The 12,483-nt window shown below is 41.2% G+C and overlaps 1 protein-coding gene across 1 annotated transcript; it reads left to right on the forward strand.

Annotated features, from left to right (window-relative positions):
- The first annotated feature begins 6,001 nt into the window (after positions 1-6,001).
- Positions 6,002-7,687, forward strand: LOC134576424 (anoctamin-10-like). The gene has a single exon (XM_063435400.1). It carries the CDS (start codon positions 6,002-6,004, stop codon positions 6,959-6,961), a length of 960 nt encoding a protein of 319 aa, XP_063291470.1. The 3' UTR covers positions 6,962-7,687.
- Positions 7,688-12,483: the final 4,796 nt, after the last annotated feature.

A 12,483-nucleotide genomic window follows, 5' to 3' on the forward strand; every position in this document is an offset into this window, starting at 1 on the left:
ACTTTGCACAAGAATTGCAGCACTTTATTGTTATCTATTTATTGCACTGGTGCACATTTATTTTTGCACGTTAAGATATATGCACTTTAGCAAATAACATTTATACAAAGATTTTATATATTTTACAAAGTACACATCTTAAAGACACAGCGCACCCCATTTCTTTTTAATATTTCATCTTTAGCCAAGGAGTGACCTGATCCAGTAAAACACCTTGTTGGTACTATAAATTATTTGAGAGGGGCTACTACCGGCATGCAATTGAGTGGATCAAATTGTAGATTTTTTTTTCTTAATTGTGTTACTATTACTAAGTGGTAGGATATTGATTGAATGAAAAAAAAAATAAAAATTTTACTTACCGTAAATTTCTTTTTCCTGAAGATTAGAGGCAGTGCTTATACCAATGGGATTTCATCTAGAGGGATAAAAAACAGGCAGGCAATCTCCAAAACTTTTCAAGGACCTCCCCCAATTAACCTTTGGCCTTATAAATAGCTTCCTATCCAAGACATCCCCAGAAAATACAAAAGCCGACCAACCGTACCACTCAGACTATGAACAAATATGGGGGGGAAGTAAGCACTGCCTCTAATCTTCAGGAAAAAGAAATTCACGGTAAGTAAAATTTATGTTTTTCCCTTCAGATTAGAGGCAGTGCTTATACCAATTGGATATACTAAAGCAATCCCTTAGGGCGGGACTCAAGTCTCACTGCAAAAAAATCTGCAACCAAAGTTGCATCTACCAAGAACAGACCAAGGTGAGTGAAGAAAACACCTCGTGGCTGTTATGAGAACGAGAGAACGTATAGCAGAAAACCTCAGGCAACCGATCTTAACAAAACTGATCGAAGGAGCTTCAAAGGTGTTAGATGAGAAAACTAACGAATGCAGACAATTAAGGCAACGTAGACGAAAACTAAACGCCCAGGCAGTGGAATTAGACTTCCAAGACCCTAGAACGCTGTTGGGAAAAGTTAGAAAAATAGTGTTAGATGGAAGATAGAGAAAAATTAACGAATCCAATTTAACTCCACTTTCTCCTGCTGAAAACAGAAACTTGAAGTCCTTTCCAAAATAATTTGGGCAACTACCCCCAAAGACCTAGACTGAAGACTCCAATCAGCAGAGTAACAAACCCCAAAAGAAGATCCCTTGCGGAAAAGATTCCCTGAAGACAGGAACAAACCACAAAGAGCCTAGCAGATACTGGTGATCTGGAGACCAACCTCTGAAAATCAACTGATAACCGAAATTCGACCTTGAGGGGCTCTGGCATTAAACCATACGCAAAGTCCATCCGAAGAAGAAAGAAGAGGTTAAAACTTTGAAGCGGACGCCTGTTTTTCTAAGGACCAATATCTTAAAAAACAACACCTTCCATACTTGGAATACATTTTGGAACAAGATCCATTTATAGTAAAAGAACTTGTCAATAATATCCTGAGACAAAACCTTATCCTTCAGTATCTGGTATACATAAACCAGGTAGTCAGATTGAATTACAACAATTTTGAGAAGCGGTAACCTTGAGAATTCCAGGATGACTATTTACAGTTACGGTCCCCAAAAATACCTGTGGAACATTTTAGATGAATGGTGAAACAGCTACTTGCCACCAAGGGAGGAAGACTATCATTCTCACCTTTCCCATCCTATAGGATCTCAGGGAATAGGGAACCAGGAGGAAACTATAGGTTAGACTGGAATACACAAAAAAGAAAAGGAAACCAAAGCATACGGCTCTGTCCAAGCTTGTCCAACGAAACACTTCATGCTGTTTGATCTAGAAGTCCCAGTTCCATAACTGGAAAATCAAATTCTTACTATCGTTAGAGTGAAGATTAAGGAGTCTGAACCAATCTGCTTGGTATTAACTGTTGACTACTTAATGATACCGCTAAAAGGAGGAATATTAAGTTCAATGCATAAGTGAACAGATCTAAGAAAAACTAATCCAAGCAAATCCAGGAACAAGATTTTTCAAACAAGATGACCTTGTATGTACATAATTGCCAACGAATGTGGAACTATCTGACCAGATCCGGATAAGAAAATACCTGGTCTTTATCTGAAAGGCAAAGAGCTATCCAGCTAGCCTTCAGTCCTATGTAGTCGGATAAGATTTTACAAATTATCTCAGCTAAATTCCCTTTTACTGCAAAGTCTTATTAGTAACCAGAACCGTACACTTCCTGAAAGGGGAATTATTTATCAGAAGATTGATTAGCATCCACCTGTATGCTGTCGAAACACCCTAACCTTTAGGGGCTGGTGTACAAAATTTCATTAGATGCCCCTGAGGAAGCAGAATTGTAGAGATTCAACAAATTTATGGATGGCAATATTTTACATAGTGAGAGCATCTCAAGCGGCAATTGCCATAAGCATTTTCTTAAAAAACATTTACTTAAAAAAACTGAAAAATGCAGATAAACCTAGGCAGAAAACCAACTCAGTCATATCGTATCTATTTGCAGGGAACAAATTGAAACTGGTGGAATTTACTAACGGCACCTAAGGTTCCTAGTTAGTCTCCCATACAAGTACTAACCAGGCCCAAGCCTGGATGGCTTCTGAGATCTGACCAAATCAGGCATTTACAGACTGGTATGGTCGTAGACTACACCATGATCCATAGGTTTGCAGTCGTACTAGAATTTTCTTCAAACCCAGAAACATGAGGAAGAAATAAATTCTTATGAAGATTAGTTCATACAGGTTACCATCTTTAATGGCGGAAGCGAGACTGATTACATAGATATCCAGTCAGAATAAGACAATACCCCTGATTTAACACAGTAAAGGAATGTAAGCATGCGTGGGATAGGCATAAGGCCATCCTAACTATAAGATAAGGCCAGAGACTAATGAAAGTATTTAGAAAACTGGGCAGACTAGATGGGCTGAATGGTTCTCATCTGCCGTCACATTCTATGTTTCTATCCAGGCTTTCCTTAGCCGTAATTGGGAAACAGAGGCTAGAACAGAACAAATATCTGCAAACCGTACTACAACCTGTTTGATGCAGGCTCTGCAGGAATCAATAGCAGAAGAAGTACTTTAAATTTGGAATACCAAACAGCCTTACCTGCTATAGGCTTTCATTAGCCGCATTTGGGAAGCAGAGGCTAGAGCAGACAGAATATCTGCAACTGAATTTACAAAATCTGTTTGATGCAGACTCCGCTGGAATCAATATCAGAAGTAATTCTTAAAATTGCAATTCCAACCAGCAGCCTTACCTGATAGAGGCATTCCTTAGCCGTATTTGTGGAGCAGAGGCTAGAGCAGATAGAATAGCTGCAACTGCATTACAAAACCTGTTTGCTGCAAACTCTGCAGTAACCAAAATTAGGAAGCCTTTCTTGAATTTCCCATTCCAACAGTCATATAGCTGAAACCTATCAAACTTGGAATTGGAAAAAAAAAAAAAACATAAAATGTGCAACCATGGAGTTAAGCACAGGAAAAGTTCTGCCTCAGCTGAAAAACAGACTGCCTTGTAGAAACTGATATCAGGTGAAACTAGTTGAGGTAGAGAGAATGCTAATTGCACAGAGCTTTGTCTACAGCAATTGCTAAAAACCTACTGCATGTTTAACCCCATAAGGACCTATGACATGTTAAGATTCCCTTTTATTCCAGCAATTTGGTCCTTAAAGGGTTAAGCAAATAAATACTGTAGCTAGGATTCTGGCATTTAAAGAATCCATCTGCTATAACAGAAAATTAATTTAACCAGATTTTAAATATCAGCCTCCTAAGCATAACCTAGTGAGGATAATCCTCCAATAGTCATACGGGTCCTGCTCTTGTGAATGTATACCACTTCACTTTAATTGCTGACCCTGTTGCAGCAATTAGTGATTATTGAAACCCATAATAACTAATCACCGAGCAGCAGCTAATTTTAACCAGAAAGGAAACTTAAAGTTTCCCTATAGAATAATGTAAAAAATATCTGCTAATATCCTTTATAGGATTTACTCAAAGAAAATCTATTTGGACCCAATCTACTTAGTGCTTACCCCTGCAAAGCGCTATATGATTGAAGACTTTAGTAATAATCCTTAACCCCTTAAGGACACCTGACATGTATGACATATCATGATTCCCCTTTTATTCCAGAAGTTTGGACCTTAAGGGGTTAAAAGAAGAGAAGTTTAAAAACTCTCCTACTTAGAAACATTATCTACCTTAAAGCACAGACAATTAACTTATTCAGGCTAGAGTCATTTAAGATAAAGCAAAAAGTCTTACCTTAAATGTCCTCAGAGTGTGTTGGTGGTTGGTGAGAACACACTTGCAACAAATTCTGAGTGCACCTGGCAAACAGATAGTTGCTGCTGGGTAAACAGTCCTGGAAACCAATATCTTGACCCCGGAGAGAAAAACAAAGATATTGGCGCCTGAATTTTAAAATCACATTACGCATGTCCTGCATTCCGCGATTCTACAGTGGAAATAAACATAACCTGTACGAGTCTTCCACCGCCAGGACTACCCAGCCAGTGCCCAAAAGCGCACCATCGTCTGCCGGGCACCTGGCTCGGTATAGACGGAAATACGACCCGGGGGGCTACAGCCGTCTGGAGTGTTAACCCTGGCTGATCTCTGAAAAATGTATTTGAAAGAAGTAGAGCCTCCAAAGCCTCAGCCCTCTCACCATACTTCTAGGGAGAAACCTGACCTGACACCCTCCCCTGCCGGAGGCAGGCAAAGAACCGGGGATGTCTTGGATAGGAAGCTATTTATAAGGCCAAAGGTTAATTGGGGGAGGTCCTTGAAAAGTTTTGGAGATTGCCTGCCTGTTTTTTATCCCTCTAGATGAAATCCCATTGGTATAAAGCACTGCCTCTAATCTGAAGGGAAAAAGTATATTCTCATCTGGAAGCACAAAATGATAGTGCTGAACACCAGGATAAAATTTGGGGTACATGCAATCACTCATAATGAAATGGGGACTGCAGGGCAACATTACTTTGTAAACCAATAAAAGAAAACAAACTTAATGTCTAATATGCAAATACAAAAATTGAGAAAGTGTTTGTTAAAAGGTTTAAGAAATATTCCCTCAACACCATGTCTGGTGCTCCTTAAGCTCAAACACATCACACTGAGACACCAACTCGATAGATGAGGTTGGGAAGTCTTCACATAGCTCCTCACACTCCTACATAAAGCACTATAGGTCTATGATCACAAATCTGATGAATCTGAAGAGTCACACCATGACAGACCCATAAAGTCAGCCTGTACATCTATAAAATACACCAAAAGGGGGGCGGGGCCTGGCCGCCGAGCTGGCCGGTCGCACGACACTACAGCTCCAGCAAACCTCGCTTAATAATCTCACAATATAGACCTATTGGATCCACCTGTCGACCTACCGCGGTGGACCGGCACCTGTGGAGACACTGGACCCGGGGTGAGGCTTGCAGGGGGGGGGAATCGCTCCCTCTGGATGAGGACTCGGGTGGTGAGTGAAGCGGACGGCCGCCGCCCACTATCCTGCCCAAAGCTATCCAGCCAGACTCCCTCGGCTGGGCGGACCGGGCCCTGTTCCCCCCCCTCTGGGCCGGTGGGGGTGATCCCAGCCAACACCCAATCCGCCCTGTGGCCCCGGCTACACTGAAGCTCTCGAGGCCCGACGGGCCGTCAAAACGCAGCCCAGACCGCAACTAAGATGGTGGCACTGCGACCCTGCTGGCACACACGAGCACTTCAGGCCTCCAAGGGGATGTTACCCTCCGGAATCCCACGCAGGCACTGTGCGCCTGCATGAAATAACCCAGTATCCACTAACCCACAGCAACCGCCGGATAAGCACTACCAAGGACCCTCGACAAAAAGGCGGGAGCGTTTGCCTGCTGACCAGCGAGGAACAGACCCATCACCCTACACCTAGCAGTCGACCCCTCGGACCTGCCCAGACGACCAGCGCAGAGTGTACACCCCAACTCTGTTCCGAGGAGCGGGCCTGCACCGCCTCCACAATGGCACAGCGACACCTACCAGCCGGACTGCAGAGAAGGGGCACCAAAAGCCAGAGGAAGGCGGCAGAAGAGGGCTCCACATCACAGGGGGACTCACGGGCCTTCAGCACCCAAGCTACGACCCAAGGCAGCAACAATGGAACGAAACAGCTCTGGACTCATTGGGGGCGCAGAACCTGCATGACATCCCTCCTTGGAGTGCAGTTCAACATAGTCAACTGCTTTTCATCGCTCTTCTACATAGCATTTGTCATGTGTGATTTGAAGCTGCTACGCCAGAGTTTGGCCACCCTGCTCATTACCTCCCAGATCCTAAACCAGTTTGTGGAGTCCTTGCTTCCTTACTGGATGCAGAAAAGATCTAACAAGAAAATAAAGAACAAGGTGAAATCCTTAAAGATTGACACAGAGTTCGCATTATTGGAGCAAATTCACCTGGAGAAACAAATGGATGCTTATCAGGGCACGTTTGATGATTACTTGGAGCTATTCTTACTGTTTGGCTACGTGAGTCTCTTCTCCTGTGTCTACCCACTTGCTGCCGTTTTTGCAGTACTTAACAATCTCACGGAATTGTATTCGGATGCACTAAAAATGTGCCGTGTTTTCAGATGTCCGTTTTCTGAGCCCTCGGCCAGCATTGGAGTATGGATGTTGGCTTTCGAGACCATGGGTATCATAGCTGTAATTACCAATTGTACTCTGCTTGGGATGTCCCCACAAGTCAATGCAATGTTTCCAGATTCTAAAATGGACCTTATTCTGACCGTGGCAGCAGTAGAGCATGCTCTTTTGGCGCTGAAGTTTATCCTGGTGTTTGTAATCCCTGACCAATCATATGACATTCAAGTGAAAGTGGCCAGGTTGGAATTTGAGTCTATGGAAGCTCTCAAGCAAACACAGCAAATGAAGCTTTCTTCTGACTCCGTTACAGAGGACACAGATGCTATATATTCTTGAAGAGAGTATATTGTTTTGCCCCTACGTATTTGCACTCTTCAGTTATTTTACGAAGAAGATGGCGTTTACTTATCCTTTCACCTACACCAAAGCTATCGCCAAGATTCTCAGGATGCAATGTATCATGATTTCCATTACACTGTCTTTGACGATTTTTCTGAGCATTCATTGAATTTGATTTACTGTTGGGTTTCTTTACCTCCAATTTTTAGAGTACAGGCACACTTTGGCACACATTACCAGTTAATCAGGAATTCATTATTTCGATTAACCCACCTGCCCTAAAGGCACAGAAGCCTGTAAAGTCGCCACTATTATGTATGGAGGCTGGTGAACACTGAAAACCCATACCTTATCATTGGGTGACTATATTTACTCTTAAGGGCGGTAGACAGACTGGGTTGGTATTCTTTGTGACGCTTATTGCTAATTTGTCAGTCATGAATAATCCTAAAGGTTTGGGAGAATTATATTTATATCTTGCAGAACGGGCACATTAACGTACTGACTTGGTGGAGGTTAAGCATATGAAACATTGAACCATCTCTATTTTCTTTTTTTAATGTAACATGTATTGTTATGCAGTGTTTATCATTGTTTTTACTGTATTCAAGGCACCAGCATCTTAAAACATGGTTCCTAATGGCTTGTTATCAGCATTAATTTTAAGTGCAACAGTGTATGTTTCTTATGTGCATGTTAAATAAATATCTCCGTAAAGCAGTGGGGGAAAAAAAAAAAAAAAAATACACCAAAAAAGTGCTTATTCAAGACTGTCACACAACTGTTGAAACTATGCCTGTTTTTCAAACTGTCTACAACCACTATTGTGGTATTGTAAACATGTACCTATTGATTGCTGCACAAAAAAATAAAGAATAAAAAAAAAAAAATAAAAAAAAAAATATTGAGTGAGAGAGTATTGTTGTTTGGGTAATTAGGTGCCAGACATGTTATGGTTCTTTATCTAACACTGCCTTGCTAATATGAAGTCTACTTACAGTCTTATTATTAGGCAGTTGGTTGGTGGAGTCCATGTTCTGGAGAGGAAAAGAAGGCCCAAGTATGTTTTCAGAAGGAAATAGAGGACTGGGCAGAATTAGAGGAACAAATAGAGGTAGATATGCAAGCAGAGAAGGGAGATTCATGGCAACCCAGAATGATAGACTAGAAGATCAGCAAAAGAGAGGTGCATGTTTTAGATCTAGTCAGCATGGTAATTAGTGTAATGAGTGTCCAAATTCTGATCCCACTCAAAATTACCCTAGTCTATATGACCTCCAATGGCGCTCCAATTATAATAATACATAATGGGGCTGCCAGTGGATTTTGTTACACTCCCCATGGTATCGATCCATGTTAATGGAGTCCCCTATGCTTTTTTTTAGTAGATACTAGTGCTCAAGGTTTATTGATTTTATTGATTTATGGCTGTACCAAAATGTCCAGTTAATTTGCTTGGGAATTACCTAATGTCACATATAGGTATGGCAATATATGTAGATCTTAATAATTGGTTGCCATAGATCCCTCCCTTTTCTCAGGATTTGATCAGTAAATACTTTAGTGTAGCAGACTCATTCCCTCTCTGTTCGGTTGTCCGTACCCCCTTGTTCATTTCCTGAATGGATGATTTGTGATCCCCTTTTACAACCCCCCAAACACCGACCACCCCTGGTTTAACCACAAACAAGTAATTAGCTCAAGTCCTTTCCCTGAGTGGCCCCTATTTGTATAACTGAACACACGTGCTCTAGTGAATGACGGTCATTTTGTCTCTTGAACACTGGTAATGGCACATGGTCATCGAATGCACAGAGCTCTTTGGCTACGCAATCCTGTGAACTCCAGGGAAAACAGCACCGCTGTCCATTCAGCCCCCAGACCAGTTAGGCGAATGGCATTCGGGAGAAATGAACTACTGACTGGGAGGAGCATTCGCTCCCTAAAAGCCAGGGGGAGCATTTGTCTGTATTCGCACAGGAACTCCTGAAAGTGGACCGGCCATTGCCTCTTTTCATCTGGAACTATTTTGGGCTATCGCCTCGTGGCCTGCCGGTCAGAACTTTACCTGAATGGCAATTCCGTTCTACCAAAGGGATCTGAGTGCTATTTGGAAAACTAGAGCGCTTAGATCTGGGCTATATGGGGATATACAATTTGTGGGGTTCCTGTGTATTAGGACTATGTTTTTGGGGTATTTTATGCATTTCTTATGTGGTTTCCTGTAACAGAGATAATAGAGTTACCAGGTTTTGACTCAATTATGTCCCAGACACACGGACGCCAGGGAGGGGTTTATGTTGGTTTGAATGGAGACCCCATGCTGGGGGTCTGTGCATAAATAGCCAAATGGGGCATAATAAGACAAAATAGGAAGGCATAGCAGTCATATAACAGCCACTATGGAAAAGTATCATAGAGCTAACACACTCATCATACTTCTCAATCCTATCCCAAAGCCAGGCAAGGCTGAGTATAGGTTCACACAAGACTTATGGGCAGTCAATTCCTTTGTCCAACAAATTATACTAATTTTGTCTGATTTTTCCTCTATTCTTACCTCCAGTACAAGCACAGCACAATATTTCACCATTTCAACACCCCCAGTCACCCTGACACAAAACCACTGCTTGCTTTCACATATAAAGAAAGTCAATATGCATAGTACCACCTTTACCAAGACTTTTGTGACTCCCCTACAGCCTTCTCATCCATATTCCATAAGACCCTTAAGTCATGGGTACCTGTATGTAGCTCTACATTGCTCCAAAACATAGATTTCCTTCTGCTGTTTATTCCAGATAAAGACAGTTGTCATACAGGTTCCCTTCACCTACTACATCACCTCGGCGATTGTAGTCATAAAACTGCAATTTTGTCTTCATGAAATAAAACATTTTGGATTTATTGTGACGGAAGGTCAAAGAGCTTTGTCAAATGATAGAACTGCTACAAACTTAGCTGTGCCTCACCCAGGACAGAGAAAGCCATGATAGAAAGCCATGATGTCCTTTCTATGTGTGGTTACCATTTATAGACAATAGATACCTGACACTTTGAATAAAAAGTCACATGCCTATAGCGATAGCTGTGTCACCCTCTTGACAAAGTATATGGTCAAAGGTATTCCCATCAGTGCTTCAGGAAACGCAGACATGCTTGAATGCTGTTGCGGCATGTGCTATGATGGTGGAGAATGCCAGACCTTGGTTCTCACATACATTTATTCTGCACACATTCCACCAATTCATCCACATTTTCAAGAACATGACTATGGGTTATGGGAAAGGTTTTGCACGTCCCTCACCACAGCTGGAGGCACATCAACCCGCAAGTAGGGGCTGTAAACCTCAGGGATTCACAAGTCCCTCAAAACAGGACAAGGTAAAGGTGTCAGAAAGGTGGGGCCAGGGAGACTGAACCAGACACCTCCACCTGGCCGTCTCTCTATAACTACAACACCCACACCAAGTGACAGAATGGCCACATAGCCACCCCACAGGGAAGACCCAAATCACACTCCCGCTCATAAGAGACCCCACAGAACATTCCAGCCCTGGTCGCCTCGAATGCCAGTATCCGCAGAACCACTGATCTTGTGCTACATTTAAACATATCTATAACCAGGAAAACAGTGCTAAAATAAAACATACAACTTTACCAACCCCTGCTCCGTATCAACAAGGCATCACATTCTCCCCTCCCATCAACAAATACAATTATAATTAAATACATCTGGAAAAGTAAACAATCCACAAACATAGAAAATAACTATTGCTTAACCACTTAATGACAAAAAGCATACATGCAAGTATGTGTGTAAGCTATTCAGTTAAGATTTAATTCTATAAAATACGAACTGACCCATATTAAGCTCGTCACAACCACTGCATTACCAATATAGTTCTAAAGCCTACAATGGAGAAAAGAAAAAATTGTGTGAAAAAATAAGAAATTGCTAACACTATTTTTTTTTTTTTATTCATTAACATGTGCACCAATCGAGCAAGACTCTCATCCTTTAAACACACCCCCTTATACTCCAGACTGAGTCAATCAAGTTCTCATGTCCTCTATTAAGAAAAGAAGAAATGTCAACTCTACTTTTTCCCTCCAACAAATACATGTGCAAAGTAAAGATAAAATTGCATTCATAGTAAAAACTACCTTCACTTCATCCAGGTCCACATCACTTCAATGAGCTGAAGTGGTTATTTGGTTTATCTTGCCAGACAGCAGAAGAACTGTGTTTTGGGTGTTAGAAGAGCCCCAGTTTCTGTCAAACTGCTCAAATAGTTGCTGCACTGACCAACAGTGTTATTTTATATAATTTATAGGACCACTATTGTTAATACAAATGTATTCCTACTGCTACAGTGTCAAACATTTAAAATATTGTCCTTTATTTTAAGGACATAGCTGCACTGGAAAACATCTCCAAGTGAGCTATGCTTTCTTTTGGACTACTCTAAACCTTAAATCTAAAATTCATTTTGAATTCACACTTTAGTGAATAATCCTTTACAAAAATGCACATACACTCAACTCACAAGGTTAAAATGCAGAAACTCCAGATAGTGCGCAAACACGGATACTTAATTTCAGCATTGTGTAATAACACGACATACAAGTATTCTAGACACATTAAAGGGTTACTCCAAGCACTATGACTACTTTGGTGATTTGAAATGGTCACGGTACTTGGGAGTCTGTATGTGCAGCTTTTTACCATGAAACATTGGCAAACAGAGAAAATACTCTTAATTGTTGGTTTAACCCCACCTCTAAGAACTCTAATGTTGCTCACAGATGGGGTCTGTCATAATCACAAACAGCAGTCCATCCTCTCCGAAGACACTGGCAGAGGGAGAGAGGTTTTTTTTTTTTTCTACTTTTCTTTTTTGGTGGGGGAGACTCATGCTAGTATGAATCACGCTATCCACTAAAACAGTTTTTAGTTGGAATAACCCTTATATGATGAAAATCAAAACTTACTCATGTTGTGTTCCAAACACAGAAGGCATGTTTTGAATGCTGAAACATTATGTTTGCAAAACCATTTTGTCATGGTTTCACAAAAACGTGAATGCCATGCATGAGCTTTAGCCACCCCCACAGAGTGGAGTCAGAGGAAGCGGAGGGCCATCCATGAAGGAGAGAAATGCAGAGGTAGCTATAGTGCAAGTAATAAAACTTTTTATTCCTTACACTATAAAATCCCTTTAACATACCATCATGGGACATTATTAGTTTGTTGAAAGCGTCAGCGTCAGATTTACCATAATAGCTCAGAACGTAGTGATTAGAAGCAGCAGACACAGACAGGCATCTCAAATGGTTTCACAGCTTAACGTCACACTACTGGACAACCAGCATTATACCCAGTTCAGCACTCTGTAGTGTTATGTTGTCCTATTGGTTATTAAAAAAAAAATATATATATATATATATATATATATATATATATATATATATAAATATACACACACACCTCACGAAATTAGTACAACACCTTCATC

Source organism: Pelobates fuscus, chromosome 1, assembly GCF_036172605.1.
Source record: "Pelobates fuscus isolate aPelFus1 chromosome 1, aPelFus1.pri, whole genome shotgun sequence".
Taxonomy (NCBI): Eukaryota; Metazoa; Chordata; class Amphibia; order Anura; family Pelobatidae; genus Pelobates; species Pelobates fuscus.

Coding starts and splice junctions, on each gene's coding strand:
- LOC134576424 (XM_063435400.1), top strand. CDS start 6,002: ATGGCACAGCGACACCTACCAGCCGGACTGCAGAGAAGGGGCACCAAA.